Source organism: Solea senegalensis, linkage group LG5 (genome assembly GCF_019176455.1).
Source record: "Solea senegalensis isolate Sse05_10M linkage group LG5, IFAPA_SoseM_1, whole genome shotgun sequence".
Lineage (NCBI taxonomy): Eukaryota > Metazoa > Chordata > Actinopteri > Pleuronectiformes > Soleidae > Solea > Solea senegalensis.
In genome coordinates, this window is record NC_058025.1 from 13297986 (window position 1) to 13316554 (window position 18569).

Genomic DNA, 18569 nt, shown 5'->3' on the forward strand with positions numbered 1-18569 from the left:
ATGATATGTTAACCTGTACTCTATAGTCTATCTAGTATGTAACCGCAGCCACTTTTTTAGCAAGCGTTCTATAAGAGAGGCAGATTTCGGGGCTCTGGATCCAATAGTAGCGTGTAATTACCTTTAAGACCTGCTCCCTATGCTAAAGGATTAGCCATAATCCATAACCAAAGCCACAACTATTGCTATGCTACGTTAATTCCAGGCAGAAGCGGTGCCACGTGCAATGCAATGATGGGGACGCTGTCTGTCTTCATTTGCATCCTCTTTTCCTTCCCTTCACTTCCTCTCTCACCTTCTCAATTCAGTCTGACATTGTTAAGCGTATGCCCCTCCGTCTGTGATCTCAGGATGAGAAAGCCGTCAAAATGAAGCGAGAGAAAAAGAGAGAAGAGGAGGAGAAAGAGACACACGCTCAAAGAAGGTGTGGGGGATTAATATCCTTAAAGGAGAGGTGCTGTTGGTTTGAAATAGAGCTTAATATCCTGTTTTTATGTGTGTGTGCTTCCACATTATACACACAACCATACATATAAGCGCATAGATAGTCCACCATAGTGCTGTATGTTCCTATTAGTATTTAATGGTCCATGTACATATTTTTTTTTCTCTATTCATACTGTATTCTTTTATGTTTGTTACAATGCCGAGTTCATTTTCATTCTTAACGCACGCGGACGACGGAAGCTGCCCAATACAATCAGTTTGAGTTTGAGGCGACGTTCACATTAATATGTATAAGTTTTGAAATCCATTACTTCTGCTGCATTTATGTCTCGAGCCCATAAAATGGGTGATCTGGTAAATGCTGCTGTTTCGGTCTTTGTTTGAAAACTCTGGCGTGGTGCCTCTACCGCTTCATCCTCCAACACGAGGGGCGCGGAGGGGAGAGGGAGCGGGAGCCAGCTGACGTACGGTAAAAGACGGGTCGCCTGGGAACGAACAACCATTTGCTCTCACACTGTTATACTGTAGCTCATGTATAGTCAGGTGATCACCACACCACAACTCCCACACTCTGTCCTTTCACCTTGCGAGATAGTGGTCGTACCACTTGCTCTGTTGGCCCAAGGCCAAATGGTGGAGTGTCGAATAATTCAAAAATGAGTCTGAATGTCTTGCTGCCAGCTATGTGTCCATCCCTGGTGTACAAATGATTCGAATGAATGTCGCGCATACTTTAAGTTCTTAACAGTGTGTGTGGATTGTGAGCACATCTTTGTTGGAACACAGTCTAGAAACTTCATTAAATTCTTTTTAACTGGCCACAATTTATTGCTGTTATCTTACTCTACACTGTGTTTAGCCTAATTGAGTCCTGATGAATAACGCCAACCTGTGTGTGTGTGTGTGTGTGTGTGTGTGTGTGTGTGTGTGTGTGTGTGTGTGTGTGTGTGTGTGTGTGTGTGTGTGTGTGTGTGTGTGTGTGTGTGTGTGTGTGTGTGTGTGTGTGTGTGTGTGTGTGAGAGAGACAGAGAGAATTGGTGACGAGTGCTTGTTCTCGGTGTTGAAGGGAAACCTGTTGTAGGTCACCTCTGATAGCTCCATCTCTCCTTATCACCCCTTTACTCTGTCTATCTGTCCTTGGCCATCACTCTTCCTCTCTATCTCTCCCTTACTCTTGCTGTCAGTCACTCACCTTCCAATCTTCCTTTTCACTTTAAACTTCACATCCCCTCCACAAGGTTATCGCACATCCACCACTAAAACAGTCCCTCTCTGTGTTTCTGTCTGTGTGTTTGATTAACTGTTATATTTTTAGATGCTGGACCGTCCCCTACCACACCAAAGTCCCCTTAAATGCTTTTATGGGTTTTTTTTTGTCACCTGTACGTCATCATCACCATTCATGTGGAAGATACGTTGAGTGTGAACATGAATGCAAAACTTAGGGATGTCTTGAGGTAAACAGACTTTCATTTGGACTTGATTTGGAAGTGAACATTTTTAAAAATGGAACTGAAAGTTTGTGTCCCCCGTCTCGCAGGGACACCCGAAAATAAATGCAAAACTCGTGGCACAAACATCTTCCTGGTATCAAGGATGAACTAATTAAAATTTGGTCTTCAAAGGACATGCTCAGCCACTAATGATGATAAAACACACCAAATAACTCAAAGTCATTACATACAGTACAGTGCAAAAGTCTCAAGGCACCAACAGCTTTTTTGTTTTTGTTTTTATGTCTTTCAAGTTACGTGACGTTTGGATTAGAATGATGTGACTGAAAGTCAGTCTTATACATTATAGCAGCTGTCAATGAGTTGAACTCAAACTCCTGGAGTATTATGATTTTTGGACATGAAATAATAGGAAAAACAGGTTATTTACCAATAACATAAATTAGTGTGTAATATTAAACATTTTAACCTGTAGAAGCAGTTTTTTTGTGTTATTTTAATACATTTTGCACAGTACTGTATGTACAAGGCCGCTGTAGTTTGTGCCACTGTCTCTTAACTCACTGCTTAAACATCTGAGGGTCTCCTGATTCCCTCATATTCTAGATTTGTCTCTCTCTGACACACACACACGCCACATAAACCTACACACAGTGCCACAAAGTGGTATGTGTCTGCTGTTTTACATCAGATCACTGGCTGATTGGGAAAACGTCTGTGCCCTCGACGCTCACACACACACACAAGAAGGAACACTGCTTATCCCTGCCCTCTGCCTAATTAATGTCCTAGATGGAGCATGTCCCACCATAAAGTGCTCTCCCTCCTCCTTGTGTCACACTCAATCTGTTCCTTCTGTCTCCTGTGTCGTTCTGCTCAGCCTGGTTCATTTCAGTTCCCCGTGGCCTTTGATTGCCTTTGCCCAAAATGTCAGGCCGAACGCACGTCACCTCATAGAACGTCTGCTTCATTCATTTTCCTCTTTCTTCTCTTTCTTTCTAGCAATTTCTCTCCCACTCTTCAAGTCCATGCCACTCTCTGCGCCCATGCACCCTTTTCCCCCGGTACACATCAGTGTTCTCTGCATTCGTTCTACAATTTCCCATGAGTTCCCAGGTTTTTTTTCATTTGTTCACTCTCCGGTCACCACAGGCCAAAGCAACAGTCATTTTCTTGTCTCTCACCTACTGTATGTTGCTTTATTTGCCATGTTGTCTTCTGCCTTCATGTTGGTACTCTGTGTGACCCTAGTAACTAAGACTGAATACCTTTAAGATTGTGTTAATCAATCAGGCTTTGTTAGCCAGGTCACACAGGCATCAAAGAAGTTAAGTGAGAACAGTATGGTGCCCATTAAGGTCGTCTTGCATGGTTTTTATACTCTTAAAGGAGGTCCTGTATTTGGGCTCATGTTGATGTATTTACATTTTTCCAAACCCTGCTTTCGTCAAAAGTCAGGCTAAACACACACGCAAGGAAATACGGACAAATGTACGCGTTGAATGGATCCCCGTGCAGCATATACCCGTTATAATTTAAGTGTTGCACATATAATGTGCCTGGGGCATAGTATAATATAACATATAAAGCCCCTTTCTCACTGGACATAAAAAAACAACACCCACTAACATCTGGCTTTTGTCTTTGGTGTGAAAGAGAACAATGTACAATTATTTTGCAGGTCAAATGAGTCGCCATGGTTATTTATCAACTTGGTCTCCAGTCGACGGTGATGTAAATATGATGCCCTGTGGACACGTTCATTTGCTCCCCACCGCTGTGACGTCGCTCAGACCACACAAACGCTATAAACACAACTGTCACCTGCTCCCCATGAGTACACCTTATTTTTATGCAGTTTATTAGCTGCACACAGCAGGACATGGCTGCACGAATGATGCAAAGTAGGTGCTACAGCTGGCTGCAGGGCCACAGTGTGTGGTTGCAAGAGAAGGTGCAGCCCCAAAATAAGGGTAGGTCACAGTCATTTTAGTAGGGAGGCACCGATCAGCTTGTTTGGTTCTTTTTCCCAAGACTATCTTTTTACTATTGAGTATCTGCTGATACTGAGTCTTGATAAAATACTTATATTTGCCTAGATAACAGAGAAATAGATAATATTTAGATATATATATTGTAGAGTAACAAGAACAGACTAATGTTGTAAGGTGGCCGGTACCACTGGTAGAGAGAGTGAGGGTGGGGCTGAAGCTAAACAATATTATGCTGTTTAACTTGTTATTATTGTTCTTGAACAGGTGGTTTGATACTGCGGTGTTAAAATTAAAATTTATATTCTATTCTATTGATTAGTGTCATCGTTGTAAACCAGAGTTACAGCGACATTCACTTGATTCAAGGTGATTTTTTTTGTTGTTGTTTTTTTACCCCCTTTAATTCCAACAAGCAGCAGCACAGCAGAGAGGGCAGCACTGGGGCCAAGTTTTTAAACGAAACACAAATAATGGAGTGAATATCTTTCCCATTAGACATGACAGTTGAGCTCTCTGGAACACATCAGCAATAATAAGCCCCTTTTCTGCTGTCCCTGCTGCCATATTTATACAAACGTGCACATCCACACACGCACACACACACACACGCTGCAAATCTTTACCATATACCATCATATCTTTCATGTGCGTTCTGTCCTCATCAGTCGCTAAAATATGGTGTATAATGTTACTAGAGAGAGGCACGAGGACAGCCTCGTAGCAATAAGATAGCAGTAATGGCACACCATCATTTAGGAGAATGTAATAAGTGCATATCTAATAATGCAATGAAAGATGCTTAACCCCTGGATCTGTGAGGTCGGCTACGGAGATAGGGAAATAAGCTGATTATGAAGAGCTTTTTTCGCACGTTGTGGTCATCACAGGATTGACCAACTCCTGACCCTGCTGTCAGTGAGTGTGAGCCACAAGAGTGGCTAAGGTAACCACTCTTGTGTTTGGTTAAATCCTCTATTTGTGGTCCGTGATAACAGCTTGAGCCTGATATGTAAAAGTAATAGGTTATGAATCTCTGTCTGGAGATATGGCAGAGGTTAATAGAACACTAAATGTTGCATTGTTATTTACCTTTGTCACATGGCATTAAACAGAGATGAACTCTATGAGCTCTATGAACAGAGCTTTGTGTGTGAACTCTAACATTTGGGAAGTCTTACTAAAAGACCTGTTTTTTTTCCTAAAGGCTGTAAATGGTCCGTGACATTCTTTACATTGACCTGGTGATTGATTTGTTGTTGGGTGATTGATTTGCAAGGGGATACGTTTGCCCAAAGACCCCAACGAATTGGATAAAGTGAAGCAATCGGTTTTAAATGTGATCACCACCTGTTTCTCACTTGATGATCTATCTATCCGTCATCTATCCTTCCGCGATGTGCTTTATCCCCGAGAGACAGACTTGGGAAAAGTCGGGTGAAATGTTCCATGCTCAAAATGAACGATATCCAGGATTTGAGGTCAGTCTGTCTTCCTGAGCCTTTTTTCACATTAACGGGGTAGTGTGTTCAAACACACACACACACACACACATACAGTATAGAGAGAGGGAGTCGGATACTACAACCATTCTCAGGCAGGCCAGCAGAATATGTCCTCATTAGCATCTCTGACACAGCTCCTCTTCTCTCTCTTACACCTCTATTTTCACCTTAACGTCTCTTACATATTGCTTCAACTATTTGTCAGACAGAAAATCATTGTCAGTCCAAAAAAAAAACAACAATTTCCTTTCCCCTATACAGGTCCTGTCAAAGGTTTTTTTTTTTTGGACAACTCTCTGGTTAAATTTCAAGAGATATAGCAGAAGTAGGAAATATTGAATGACTTTCATTTTAATTGATAATATGTCAAATAAAATGGGGCCTACATATTGTGCACCGTAGCAGTCAGAATGCTGTATATGTGTCACCAACTGGCAACCAGTTGAGATGTCACAAGATTCGACTTTGAGGTTTTTCAAACGGACGTTCACAGACGTCAGCTGCCATCAGCTGTAATGGATGATTCCAGCTGTTAATCACACTTGGTATCCATGTGCTGTAATTTATCATCTATTTCGCAGTCTGCAAGTATCGGCTCAGTCCACTTGGAACCTCTCCAGAGCAAGTACCAAAATGGTTTGATCCTCTCTCACGTAGAAATGTCTTGAGACTCACTCACCATCGGGTGAAACGTGGGCGTCATCTTGCTAAGAACAAAAAAAAGTTTTAGAAAAAAATTCTAGTAATTTGATGACATTTTAGCACATTATGTACGTGCTAAAATACCCTCACCCCTCAGTATTATGCCATCAAGTAGAATGAAAGAGTCTTGTTTGGGGAAAAAATCTGGCAGACAGTTAAGGAGTTAAACATAATGATAAAAATAATAATTATATCCATGTGTATCTATGCAGACCCTCTTATTTTTTGACTTTCTTTTTCATACAGCAAAACTTTTGTACCAGATTTCTACACATTGTATATTTGTCTGCCTCCCCTTTATCTTACAAAACAAAGGCATTGAGTGCCAGTTGAACTCTCTATCTATGACATGAAGAATAAAACTGCTTGAGTGTAGTAAAAAGCTTCTACCGAAAGCTCCTCTCCTTTTGTAAAAGTAGCCAATAATCTCCATTTGACATAGGGAGTAGATGGCATTTACAGTCCCCTGATAGAGGATCAAAGGAAGAGAGAGAGCAACAGAGCACATGCGGGGATATTAGACTGTAATTGTGACCAGATGAACTTCTTGATTGAGCACTGAACAAGTCTAAATAGCCTAACACTTAGCTCATCATTCTCACAAAGGCATTTTCTAAATCCTCAAGTTAACCAACGGGGTCGTTTAAGAAAAGGATGTTCAGTCTTATTCACCTCTCTTTCCCCTTGTATTTGATCTCTCTGTTTCATAAGAACTCCTCAAAGGGTTTTAACAGCAGCGGTGTGTGTGTGTGTGTGTGTTAACATCAGACAAACGGCCTAAACCCAGGTAATCAAATTCAGGATCACATGATTGGACACAACAAGGGGAACAGGATCGGTGGCGTTACACATTTGACCCGTCTCACACACGCACAGTCAAGAGCGTCTCTGTTTTTTTGGAATACTTGTATCAGGTCACTGCGAGTCAAAAAAACTATATGGCTACTTAATGCGCTGTGCAACCATCTGGACTGCTGGAGCCTCTTCCCCATGGTGCTGATATATACATGAGACATATTGTAGCTTCAAAGCCTGCTTAGCCATAATGTGCTATTATGTATAGCATCCAAGAGCATGGCGGAGCACAAAGAGAACCACATGTGGAGCACTCCAAGTGCCCAAAGCCATATATTACATATGTTACATACTGCACACAAGATCATCTCTCTCTCTTACTGTGTGTGTGTGTGTGTGTGTGCAGTTGATTCAAAAAGCATGATATTATTCATTTCCCCTCTCCTATGGGAACAAGTTCCAGCTCCATAGTGTAAGCACAAGCTCACCCTAATCTTTGAACAGCAAGTTCTACCAGCGAGGAGCAACATCAACATTTGTTTTTGAATAGTGCTGGTGATAAAAGTGAGAGAGGAACAAATTTGTGCTGGTGGAGATGTTTGAGCCTCGGACGTGAAATGGATTTCTGCGAATGGGTAAAACAACATCGGGTGAGGTAACTATTTACAGGTGCTGTCAAAGGCTTCCCCTATCTTTAGCCTCCTCCTTTCATCTTTTCTCCCATCCCTCACTCCGCCTCCTCCGTTCCCACTCTCATTAGTGATGGTTGTGAGAGAGTGAAGAACAAAGCCCGTGTCCTGCCCAATCGATCACTGAGCAACATTGTCAATTGACTCGCTGGAGCGCAGGGTTGCTGCTCCAACTGCCCGACAATGAACAGGTCATAGATTAATGAGGGATGCTTTTTATTTAAGATGGACCATAACAGATCAAATCTAATCTTGTGTGTCAGCTACATATCTCCGATTGTATTGTAAAGTTGGGTGTGCGTTTGTATGTGCGCGTGTGTTTGTGCCTACATGTGTGCGTGTGTAACAAAGCCCTCAGACACTGACAGATATTTGTTTTGATGGATACTTTTACCTTGTCACTGTGCTTCTGCAGTAAACACACAGTTACACACACGCACACAAATACTATTAAATCACGCACTGGCATGAAATCACACTTTACCCTGGCACTGTGTCATTGCCTTTCAGTGCTGTGATTTATGCCAACACACTAATGGATAAATCCTGCAGCAGTCTGAATGAGCACGGGTGTGCACGATTTGTAAGCGTGTGCGCGTGTGTCACCTTTTTGTGTATGTGTGCGTTTATTTTCAAGGTGTTGTATAAACGTTGGAAGCGTTTGTCGCAGCTGGCCAGATGACTTGCCCTGAGATGTTTCATCTGGAAATTTCCGCGCGTCTCTGTGGGAGGACAATGCTGCTACATTTGCATGTAAAAGGTTGTCTTGTCAGACTAACACCTTTTCTTGTTTCTCACCCTCCCTCCTTCCCTCCCCATGTGTCTATCTTCCTTCTGTGTCCACAGCTCTGATAGCCATAGGCCAGTACAGCAGTACCATCGAGACCGTGGATGCCGGATGGTGTAAGGATATCACAGACCAGGGAGCCACACAGATCGCTCAGAGCAGCAAGTCTCTCCGCTACCTGGGCCTCATGAGATGTGACAAGGTAACGTGGCTCAGCCCATACTGTCTGCTGTGTTCTCAGCAGAGGTGGGTCAAGTAGCCCAAAAATGTACTCAAGTAAAAGTACAGTTACTTTAAGATAATAATTACTCAAGTAGGAGTAAAAGTACTCATGACAATAATTACTCGAGTTAAGAGTATAAAAGTATGCAGTGAAAAGACTACTCAAGTACTCAAGAGTACAAGAAATATTCAGAGCAACACAAATGGTACAAAATAGACACAACATAATATAAAACAGCAATGTTCAAATTAAGATATGTTAAATAATAATATTTGAAATAAAACAATAAATACAGTCTCCCCAATACAATAAATAACCCTTACTAAAACAATATTACATGAATACTTTGGGAAATTAAATACATGGCCTTTTAACTAGAGGTATAATAAATTAGGATTATCCAATTCAGATACATCGGCATGGTAAAAGTATTCGTTTGCCACTCAACTGATAGCTGAGAGGGTTAAAATGGTCACGTTACAGAAATGTTGACTGAAGACGGCAGAGAGAGAGGGAGAGATATAGATTGTGCATGCATAAAAAAAAAAAATAAAATTGAAGTAGCGACCGTCACTCCTAAAATTGCAATTTATCCAAAATGTTACTCAAGTATTTGTAATGGAGTAAATGTAGCGTGTTACTGGTTGTCAGTATGTACTGTATGTGTGTATTCATAACACAATTGCTTTCAATTGAAGCAGGGTTGATGTGATTTGTAATGCCGCTAATCATGTAGGAGGGGTGTAGTAGTCTCAGTAATAGTAGTACTGTGCAAAAGTCTACATTTTGTTGTTTTAGCGATACTATAACGACATTACAGGATAGTTATTTCTCAGTCACTTAATTTCTCCAAAAAGTGTCAAGTATTAAGTGCGACCTACCCGTACACTTGCACAAAAGCATGACCCTGGCTCTCGTAAACCTGGAATGGAGCCTGGTAAAACCTGTCTGTGTTCTTCTATTTCATGTAAAAAAAAAACATCTGCTGTGAAAAAGGTCTTTCACTCCAAGGTTTTTCAAGACATTCTTGAGCATTACTTTACACGTGTTGTACCAGTTCAGCACACTCACAGCTTGCTAATATATCAGAGCAACTTCCAGTCAGATCCTTCCAATCTAAAAGCCAACGATCACAGCATTTGACAGACATAAATAAAAACAACAACACAGCTGGTGGTGGTGGTGCCTTGAGATGTTTGCACAGTGCTGTGTCTGTCACATTTCTCCCGATATCTCTTCTCCAAACACCGCCAATGTTGGCGCTGCACACACTGGTGCACTTAGTAAGTCACCTACCAAGTTTCAAGCCTGTCAGGTATGTGACTAAGAGACGGATAGATGTTCCTTGCATTAATGCAATAACGTTGGTGTGCTCTGGCCTCTGACATTAAAGCTGTCAAAGATCAGCGCAAATCAGTCACTCGCCTGCAGTCAGTCACGTAGGAGAGACTGAGATGGAAGCTGAAGTTTCATTTTAAGAAGCTGAGCGACGGAACCCCCGCTGTCGCGCAGCAAACGTCGGGTAAAGCGGATGTTGAGCCGCTGTTGGAGGTGGAGCGCGAGTATGAGTTAAATATCCAGCTTGAGAATATCCAGGGTCGCGGTGGTGCTGTGCCAATCTCAGCTCATTTCACTGAGAGTGTGTTTTATGTTAATGTTGTTGCATTTTAGTTAATGTCAGTGTTTTTTGGGTTGGTTGCATACTGGATGCCAGTCAACCATGTTAGTATTCTCAGATGACCTGGTTGGCACCTAGGCCTGAGTCTCTTTGAAATCACATTGTTCTATGTGTAGTTCTGCGTTTAAAAAGAAAGATACCGTTAAACAACAGTGTCTGATTACTCAGTAATTTAGTCATGAGAAGAAAAGCAAACTTTTAATCGCCATTAATCTAGATGAATGAATTTCTAAATGTGAGATGAATTAGTTTTGTTTTGTTTTTTTATCAATTGACTGCCCTAGTTTCTGCACATCTTATTGCTCACCTGTTGTCATTGTGACAGTATAATAATACACAATATAATAGAATGTTATTGTAACCAATAAGATGCATGAATGATTAATCATGCAATAATATATTTAATATAATAATGTGCCCATAATATACTGAGCATCTTTAAACACAGAGATTGTCAGACACAGACATGGACACTCAAAAGTGAGCGTTTAGGGCACCGGGCCAATCAAAAATCTATGTATGTATGTTAACCATGGGTTTGATTGAGCCGGTGGGTGATAACAGAGGTAAAGTGACATAATGACTCCTCTTAAACCTACTTTGAGACGTCTGAGTCTTAAATGCAATCTTTCTGAAGTCCCCCTTGAAATCTCATTTGGTCTCTTACCCATCCAATCACTAACCTGATGGAAGCACATTTTGGCTGCACTGCCATGGTAACAACTCCACCCACCTCTTTAGCAGGCATGGTGGAGCTCTCGCAACACACATGCATCCACTTAGTGTGGGATCATTCAGTCTGACATGAGTGGGATGAGGGCATACAGGGAAGGGAAAGTGCACAGCAGGCTTAACCTAGAAACTTTAGCCTGTACTGGCTCTGTATACAGCCTGGTGTCTTGTACCGTAGCCCACTACGCAGCACGGGCTATAATCCCCGTGCTGGTGCTCCTCTTTATGGTGAGTGTAACAGTATGTTTTAATGAGCCTTTCCTTTTCAGGTTGAGGCTAAATTTGACTTTTGGGTTTTGAGCTGAACAAAATTAAAAGCCCCTGCTGTGCAGTAAAAATGTCCAAGCAAGAAGTTGGCAGGGGAGAAAAGGAGGGAGGAGACATTTTTGACTTATCGTCAAAAAGGCCTTTCACCAGGTTGGGAACTCATCATTTTTATTTCGTCATTATAAAATCAGTGATATCTATGTGTTGCGGCCTCAAGGTTGACCCGATGGATTTCTCGGGGAGAAAAATGCCTACCCTGAGATCGTTAACTGTGACACGAGCGTCGGTGTATCATATTTATCTATTGATAGTGTAATGAAATTAAAACGTATGAGCTGGTGACAGTGACCCCCATATGTAAGGTCTCAGTGATGAAGTGGTGTACTCACTTCACATTATTGCAGACGTGAATGTGTATCTATCATATTTATTTAGGAGTAATAAAGAGTAAATGCATTACATAGCAGGTGATCACTTAGATTCCATTTTCATTTAGTTCCCTGCTGCCTTGCCGACTCAGTGACCCCAACAATCGATATTACAGCCATGCTAATAAAAATCTGTTCAGGAATGACCTACATCTTTAGTGGAATAATTATTTTTCTCGGTCTCGCGCCATACAAATAAATGCACTCATTCGAGTGTGTTTATTTATGTATCCATCTCGCTCTCTCTCTTCAGATGTGATATTTATCCACATAACTTCGGCTGGAGGCCGGAAAGAAAAAAAATAATTATGCTCCCCCCTACTTGAAGGCGGAATTTTGGGATGACGCAGCTAAATAAATCAGTAATTGGTGCGATTAGAGCTGTAATGGAGTGTGAATTAAGCAGGGGGAAAAAAAGAGTTTGACAGTTTCCAAGCTGCAGGTACATTACTAACTCTGAATCACAGATTGAATTCACTGCAGGGTTGCCCCCTTCACCCGTTTCTCTGTCTTTTTCTGTTTGGTGTACTACAGCTCTGTTTAGCATTGCAAATGAGACTGTGGCATTGGTGACGATTGGCCAGGCCTGTGTGGGAACGAGATCAGCCCACGGCAGCTACTTTGTCTGTTGTTGTTGTTGTTGTTCATCGTCAATTTAGCTCTTGTTTCATTCCGTTAGATACGAAGACGAGTTCCAGTGGAGATAGTGTGGTTTTAGGGATCACTGTATTCTGAAGTTTAAACAAATAAACATAAATAGGTTGTTATTACTCAGATCAGTAAAAGCACCTTGTATGTAAGGGCTGGATATCTATTTCGGGGACAGATTTTGTGACTTCAGGCTTCAGCGCTTGTATAAAGCATGTCACAAACCATTTCTTTTAAATTTTAAATGCCTTAAAATTCAAAATATTGAACAAGATGGAGACAGATGATCTGCTGTGGCGACGGGAAGTTTTAATTATAGGCGGTGAACTCAATTTGGCCAATTATCATTATTATTATTATTATTATTACTATTTTTTATTTCCCTGGTTTGAATTTGATGTTCTAGCCTCTGGTCATTTTGTGTATCAAAGCAGTAAAATACAGCGGCGTGTTCAATTCAATCTGAGGTCAAACTAATCTCATCTCGGCACTTGTAGTTCTGGGAATGTAGTTCTGGGAAAACAGACAAGCTGGGGGTTTACTCCCTTTTGTTCACAAGGTTTTCTCCTAATGAAAATCTTGTGCAAATGACATCAGTTTGGTTCCCGTCTCAGTCATAGGGCGTCCTCTTGGTCTTGTCAAATTAATTAGAATTTTTCCCACCACGCCTCGCATTTGATTCCCTGTCATTTAAAACATGGTGTAAATGTTCCTATGCAGCTGCCTGTCTCTTTCTTTCTTTAGCCTACTGTTGATTAAAAACAACAAGCTCCTAAGCTATGAACTGTGTTATATTGCTTTCTATCATAAAAGCATGAGACATTTGTACAGAACAGGTCGTGCCGGGTGGATTTTGTTGGTTTGATACTCTGAGCTCGACCTGGTGCATTGGCGGGGTGTTTAGTTCAACCTCAGGATGTACTCACTTGAGTGAATCCTCAATATTTACAACAATTTCCTGTGTAAGCCAACACACTGCAGCGAAGGAGGTCATTGCCACGGGAACCTAACCTGAAAATATTGTGCACTGCGTACCAACCTTGGATGTTTGTATTGCTAAATAAATTGTTATATACACTAATGGCAGATAGTATTCCTTGTGAAAGCTATGTTGACAGCGTGACAAGTTAATATTTCCCTTATAAGGCCTTTACTCAGTTTTTGTTTAGGATGTGCAGGGATTTCGAACAAATAACTCGTGATTGGTTGGACAAAATATAGTTGAGATTATACTTGGTATTGCAGCACAAACGGACCCCTTCAGCCCCGTCATCACTAGGGCCAGTGTGTCTTGCACGTGTTCCGGTAAAAAATATTACAGCTTCTGTCACTCTTTATTTCTTCCTCCCTCACTTTTTACCGCTCCCCCCTTAAAGCTTCCTCCCGTGCTAACTGACGAGGAGTTAGGTTTCATCGTGGGTCCTGTCAGTCTTTGGACGACTGCAGTCTTGTGATAACCTTGACACGCGAGTGCGGACAACCCCAGTCAGCTCTGTGGCTCAGCAGCGCGGCCTCCGCTCGTGTACATTTGTTTGGAGTTGTCAAAGTGCTCGGAATTTTAATGTAACAACTTTCCTGGATGTCACAGGACTTGTGTAGTCTAGAACGTGTAGGATTCATTTAAGGACCGTTAACAGGATCCAGCTGGGTCTCCTCATGTGGAGTAGTGTGAAGGATCGATTTCCTCTGTCACAGTTTATACAAATGTGCTTCCGTACTGTATACATTTTACTGCCGAGAAACCATTTGAACAGAAGTTATGGGTGTTTTTTTCTTTTCTTTACTTAGTGAAAGGACAGACCTAGTACAGCACATATATGTTTGAAGACAGAATATTTTCTTCTTTAAACTTTCTTTTCAGTAGCTGAGCCATATACGGTCTTAAATGTCACGGTTTGGAATGTGTGTATTTAACTTCTTCCTACATGTCTGTCTGAAGGGTTTTCAGTGTGTTTCAGTGTTTATACATACTGAAATGCAACATGTCTGTGTGTTACTGTGTGTGTGTGTGTGTTCTCTAAGAGGAATTTGTGTTATTTGCTGTTATCACAGCTTATAATGGAGCATTGAAATCAGAACCCCCTCCAGGCCTGGACGACTCGCGGGCTCTGACTGCCTCATATCATTAAAACTCTCTGCCCTTGGGGCTAAATGACCCTGTTCTGACAAGGGGGGAAGAATGCGATTGATCCAGACTCACCCCACAATAATCAAATCAATTCAAACCCCCCCACACACCCCCCGCCCCCTTTTCAGCTGTAACTCTGCCAGTCTTTTGAAGTATTCATCTGAAAGACATGAGGGAAAATGTGACTTAGCCTCATGAAAAACGGACCCTCTCTTTGCTCGCCAGCGCCGCATATGTCGGTGCGCGTTTTGCTAAAAAACAAGCCAGTTCCCGACTGAGTTAACTGTTCAGTGCTCGGTATTCTCTGTGGGAGAAATGTGACTTTATACATTCACATATATACACAACGTCGTGCCTTTGACTGTTGAAAAGCAGCATTAGTTTCACTTGTAATTTCCAACTGAATGTCTAGCGATGTAATAACGACACTCAGAAACAAACATGGCAAACTCACACAAACACACCAAATCCTGTTACATGTACAGCTCTGTGGACTTTCCACAATAAATTAAGTCAAGTGTCCAATTACAGGGACAAGGATCCAGTGGTGAATTTTATTGATTCTTGCAGAAACACATTGTCCTGCCAAGTGCAACACAGGGTAACTCTTTGCACTCTTTATATTGATATTGCCCTCCTGGCTGAACTGTTAACATTTTTTTCTGGAATATGTCAGTTTAGGGATTGTGATCTTTTTCCACCGTCAGTGGAATAGTTTCTGCAGCAATGTAACAGCTCCCTGTACTGTCGGTTCCTCTTTTTCTCTCATTGTCTTTCTGTCCCTTCCCTTTTCTCTCTCTGTTTCTTTCCCTTTACTTTTCCCTCTTCTCTCTTTTTCTCATCCGGTCTGCCGTCTTCTTTCTTCTTCCTTTTCCTCTACTTCATTAGACTGAAAACAAATGGGCTGACCAGGTTGTGAAACAGCGAGGAAAGCAAACTCTCACGGTCAGCATGAAGGCGGACTCTAGGAAAATAATGACACTGACAGCTACCAGCCCCTTCAGGGACAACTGGTGCAAAGTCTACGAGTTATCATAGTAATGGAGGAGATGAGGGAGCACAACAGAAAGTAAAACAAGGGGTGGCCTTGAGGGGGAAGGAAAGGCAAAAAAAAATATTTAAGGAATGACAGAAACCAAGAAGAGATAAAAGTGAAATTAGATAACATGAAACAATGAAGTCAACGCCAGCTATTCTCTTCACAAATGACCCCAAAAAGTGTTTTGTGTAAGCAGTTTTGAAGTGTGTGCCCATTACCTGTACTGAGGTGGAGCAGTGTTTGGGGAACAGGTATGAGCACCGCTGCACCCCCAGATAGAACAGCCAGACAGACCTTGTTAAAAGCACAGACATACCAATCAATATGGCCTTTCCACCGGTGCATCCAGCTGCCAGAGCCTATCCACAGATAGGCACGGCACAGCAATTTGCAGACATAAACAAGGGCCTAATTGTTCAGGGCCTGGAGGTTTGGAAAACAAAGATGAAGTACGGGGCGTTAGGAGGCATTTTAACTCCCATTTAGGAAATGAGAGTTCGGGAGTTCAGAAAAACTTTACTCATTGAGTGTTGTTATAGTGTTGTTATTGCCAATGGCAGGGATCCTGAGTTAAAGGCTCCTGAAGTGAAGAGGAATTAGGGGAAAGATGCAGCTCGCGCTCCACATAGATGCCAGACCAGTTCCCTGGTTTCTTTTGTTGGAGTTGAATGTTCAAAGTCGAGAAAGTAGTCTGAAATTGTCGTTTGCCGTTTGTGATTTTCAGTGTAATCTCGGGAGTCTCATCCCCACGCAGAAGATCTGTATCGATTGGTGGTCTTAACCAAAGCCACCGCCTGATCATCCATTCATCTTGTCTCTGGAGGGCAGGAGGGTGATGAGAGAGGGTGAATAAAGTGAGACACTGACAGAGTTCAGTGAGTATTAAAAGGGAAGCAACAAAAACCCAAACACACACATATAACCTGACCTCACCTGGCTGTCAAACACTGGCATAGCATTTGTGTGTGTGTGTGTGTGTGTGTGTGTGTGGTCTTTCCACCTCATCCTTTTGTCCATCTTTTTGTCCCCGCAGTGTCTCCATCGCTTACCCTCCTTTGAGCAAGGACAGTCAAGGTCTTTTTGATTTTGGATGCCGCTCACAGCTTTTGTTAAGTCAATTATATAATTCAAGGCCCCCCCACACACACACACACACCTTTTTTTCTCCCCTTTCTCCTCTTCCTCCCTCATCTACTCCTGTTTACTCATCACAATGGAGGTCAACATAATCTCATGGAGTCACGGACAGGCGTTTGACAAGAGTCAGTGTGGCTGGAGACACAGACTGGAGACAGCAGGTGGTCACAACCCCTTCTTATCCAGCAGGTGCAGTGTCTGTGTTGGTGATGAATTAGCTATTTAATGCTAACGACAATGACAACAAATTTAATACATTCGGACAAGCTTGGGAAATATTGGGGGGGTCGGGGGTCAATTTAGCCTCAGATTAATGTCCCGTTTTTGAATTGATTCTCCTGGCGTTGGTAGCCAGTGGATGTAAAAGCTTGAAATATGTTTACAGCCAGAAATTGTGTCCGATGACCTGTGGATGCTCATTTTTTTTCCCCTCCCCTCCAGAGTTTAAATTCTAAAAATAAAAATACAGATTTATCACTGGTGTCTGGATTTGCGCCCGCACGGACATTAAATAGAACAAAATGCTGATATCTATGTACACTGTTTTTTTGTTTTTTTTTGCTGACATTTTAAATATTGAAGAGCTCAACTCCCATTCACATTTTCAGAAATATCCCATATTCGGTGGCGTCTGCACATCATGCTCACCCCGGGTCCCTCTCTGCCTCACTTTTTGCGACTTAAACCTTTCCACAAATCAAGTCAACACTCCGCGAGTCGCTATGAATTTTGTATCACGGTGTTCTTTGAAAGGACATGGACAAGTCGTCCTTGTTGTTTATTTATGCCGAAGAACAAAGGGAGTCATGCAAAGAAAAGAAATTAAGCACAGTGGCTCTCTTGTGATTGTTATTAATTCTCGGTGTGTGTGACCTCCAGTAAGCTGCTCTGGAATTTGCTCCGAGAGTTTCTGGAAGTGTGTCGTGTGTGTGTGTGTGTGTGTGTATGTGTGTGTGAGCACTCTTGTGTGTTGTCTAGATATTTCTTGTGTTGTGGGGACTTACGACAAAAATAGCCCACGTAACGCCGTTTATATAAATTTAGATGGTGCACATTTTAGGGTTAAAGGAAGGATGTGGATTAAAGTAGGTTTTGTTTTTGTCTGTCTGTTAATAAAAATAAAGGGATTATTGAGATGTAACATTTCTGGGGATGTAGGTTATGACCCATCTGGTAATCTGAATTCAGATTTTTTATTATTACTATCAACCTTGCGAGATCGGGGAGGGGTTTTGAGTGACCTTGGCAGAGTGTTCACAGAACTCAGTCAAAGACATGTTTTTAATTTGTTTTATTGTTGATTCTGATGATCTATGTTAATCTATGTTAAAATGTGCTCACAAAGAGACACGCGGTCGTTTAATTAGACCCAGTCCTAAATACAGCCAACCTGAACAAACCACTTCACTATTAATTTTTCTGTCTTGCCTCAAAAACCACCTTTCAACATCATACTGTAGAAGGAATAGTGTTTCCTGCTGTTGCATAGAAGGATCTCTCCACTTGTACAGGATATCACATGGTGAACAATATCATGTGTATGGTATATAAAGTCATTTTTTTTATTCTATGTTATTCTATGAAATCTATGTTAATGTCATCTAACTGCTGCTCAGTGTCGCGGCACCCATATTTCTTATATGGTTGCGAATGAAAGCATGTTTTCACGTTTAATGCAATTAAAATGCAATAATAAATGGGTAGTTATGAGCGTGTTTGCTCCACATTAATCAAGTCTTACGCTCAGGCTTGTTACTTCACAACATGTACTATCTTAATTACTTTTATATTAGCTCGGCCCTATAAGATGAAGCTGTGATAATGGTTTACCATGTTTTCCTTTCTAAGATTAACAAAGAAGTTGTGCAAAAGCCTCCTGAGTTACGGCATGTTTTCCTCGCCGGCTGCAGAGATAAGAA

At 41.7% G+C, this 18569-nt stretch overlaps 2 protein-coding genes across 2 annotated transcripts in view; one reads left to right on the forward strand and one right to left on the reverse strand.

The window, feature by feature from the left end:
• commd10 (COMM domain containing 10) overlaps positions 1–18569 on the reverse strand; it is a 721199-nt gene that overhangs the window by 599090 nt on the left and 103540 nt on the right. The window lies entirely within an intron of this gene.
• The window catches only part of fbxl17 (F-box and leucine-rich repeat protein 17), a 207746-nt gene that overhangs the window by 181379 nt on the left and 7798 nt on the right, over positions 1–18569 (forward strand). Inside the window, exon 10 of the mRNA XM_044026021.1 lies at positions 8430–8572. Within this exon, the coding sequence (XP_043881956.1) occupies positions 8430–8572 (143 nt within the window). The remainder of the gene's footprint in view (positions 1–8429; positions 8573–18569) is intronic.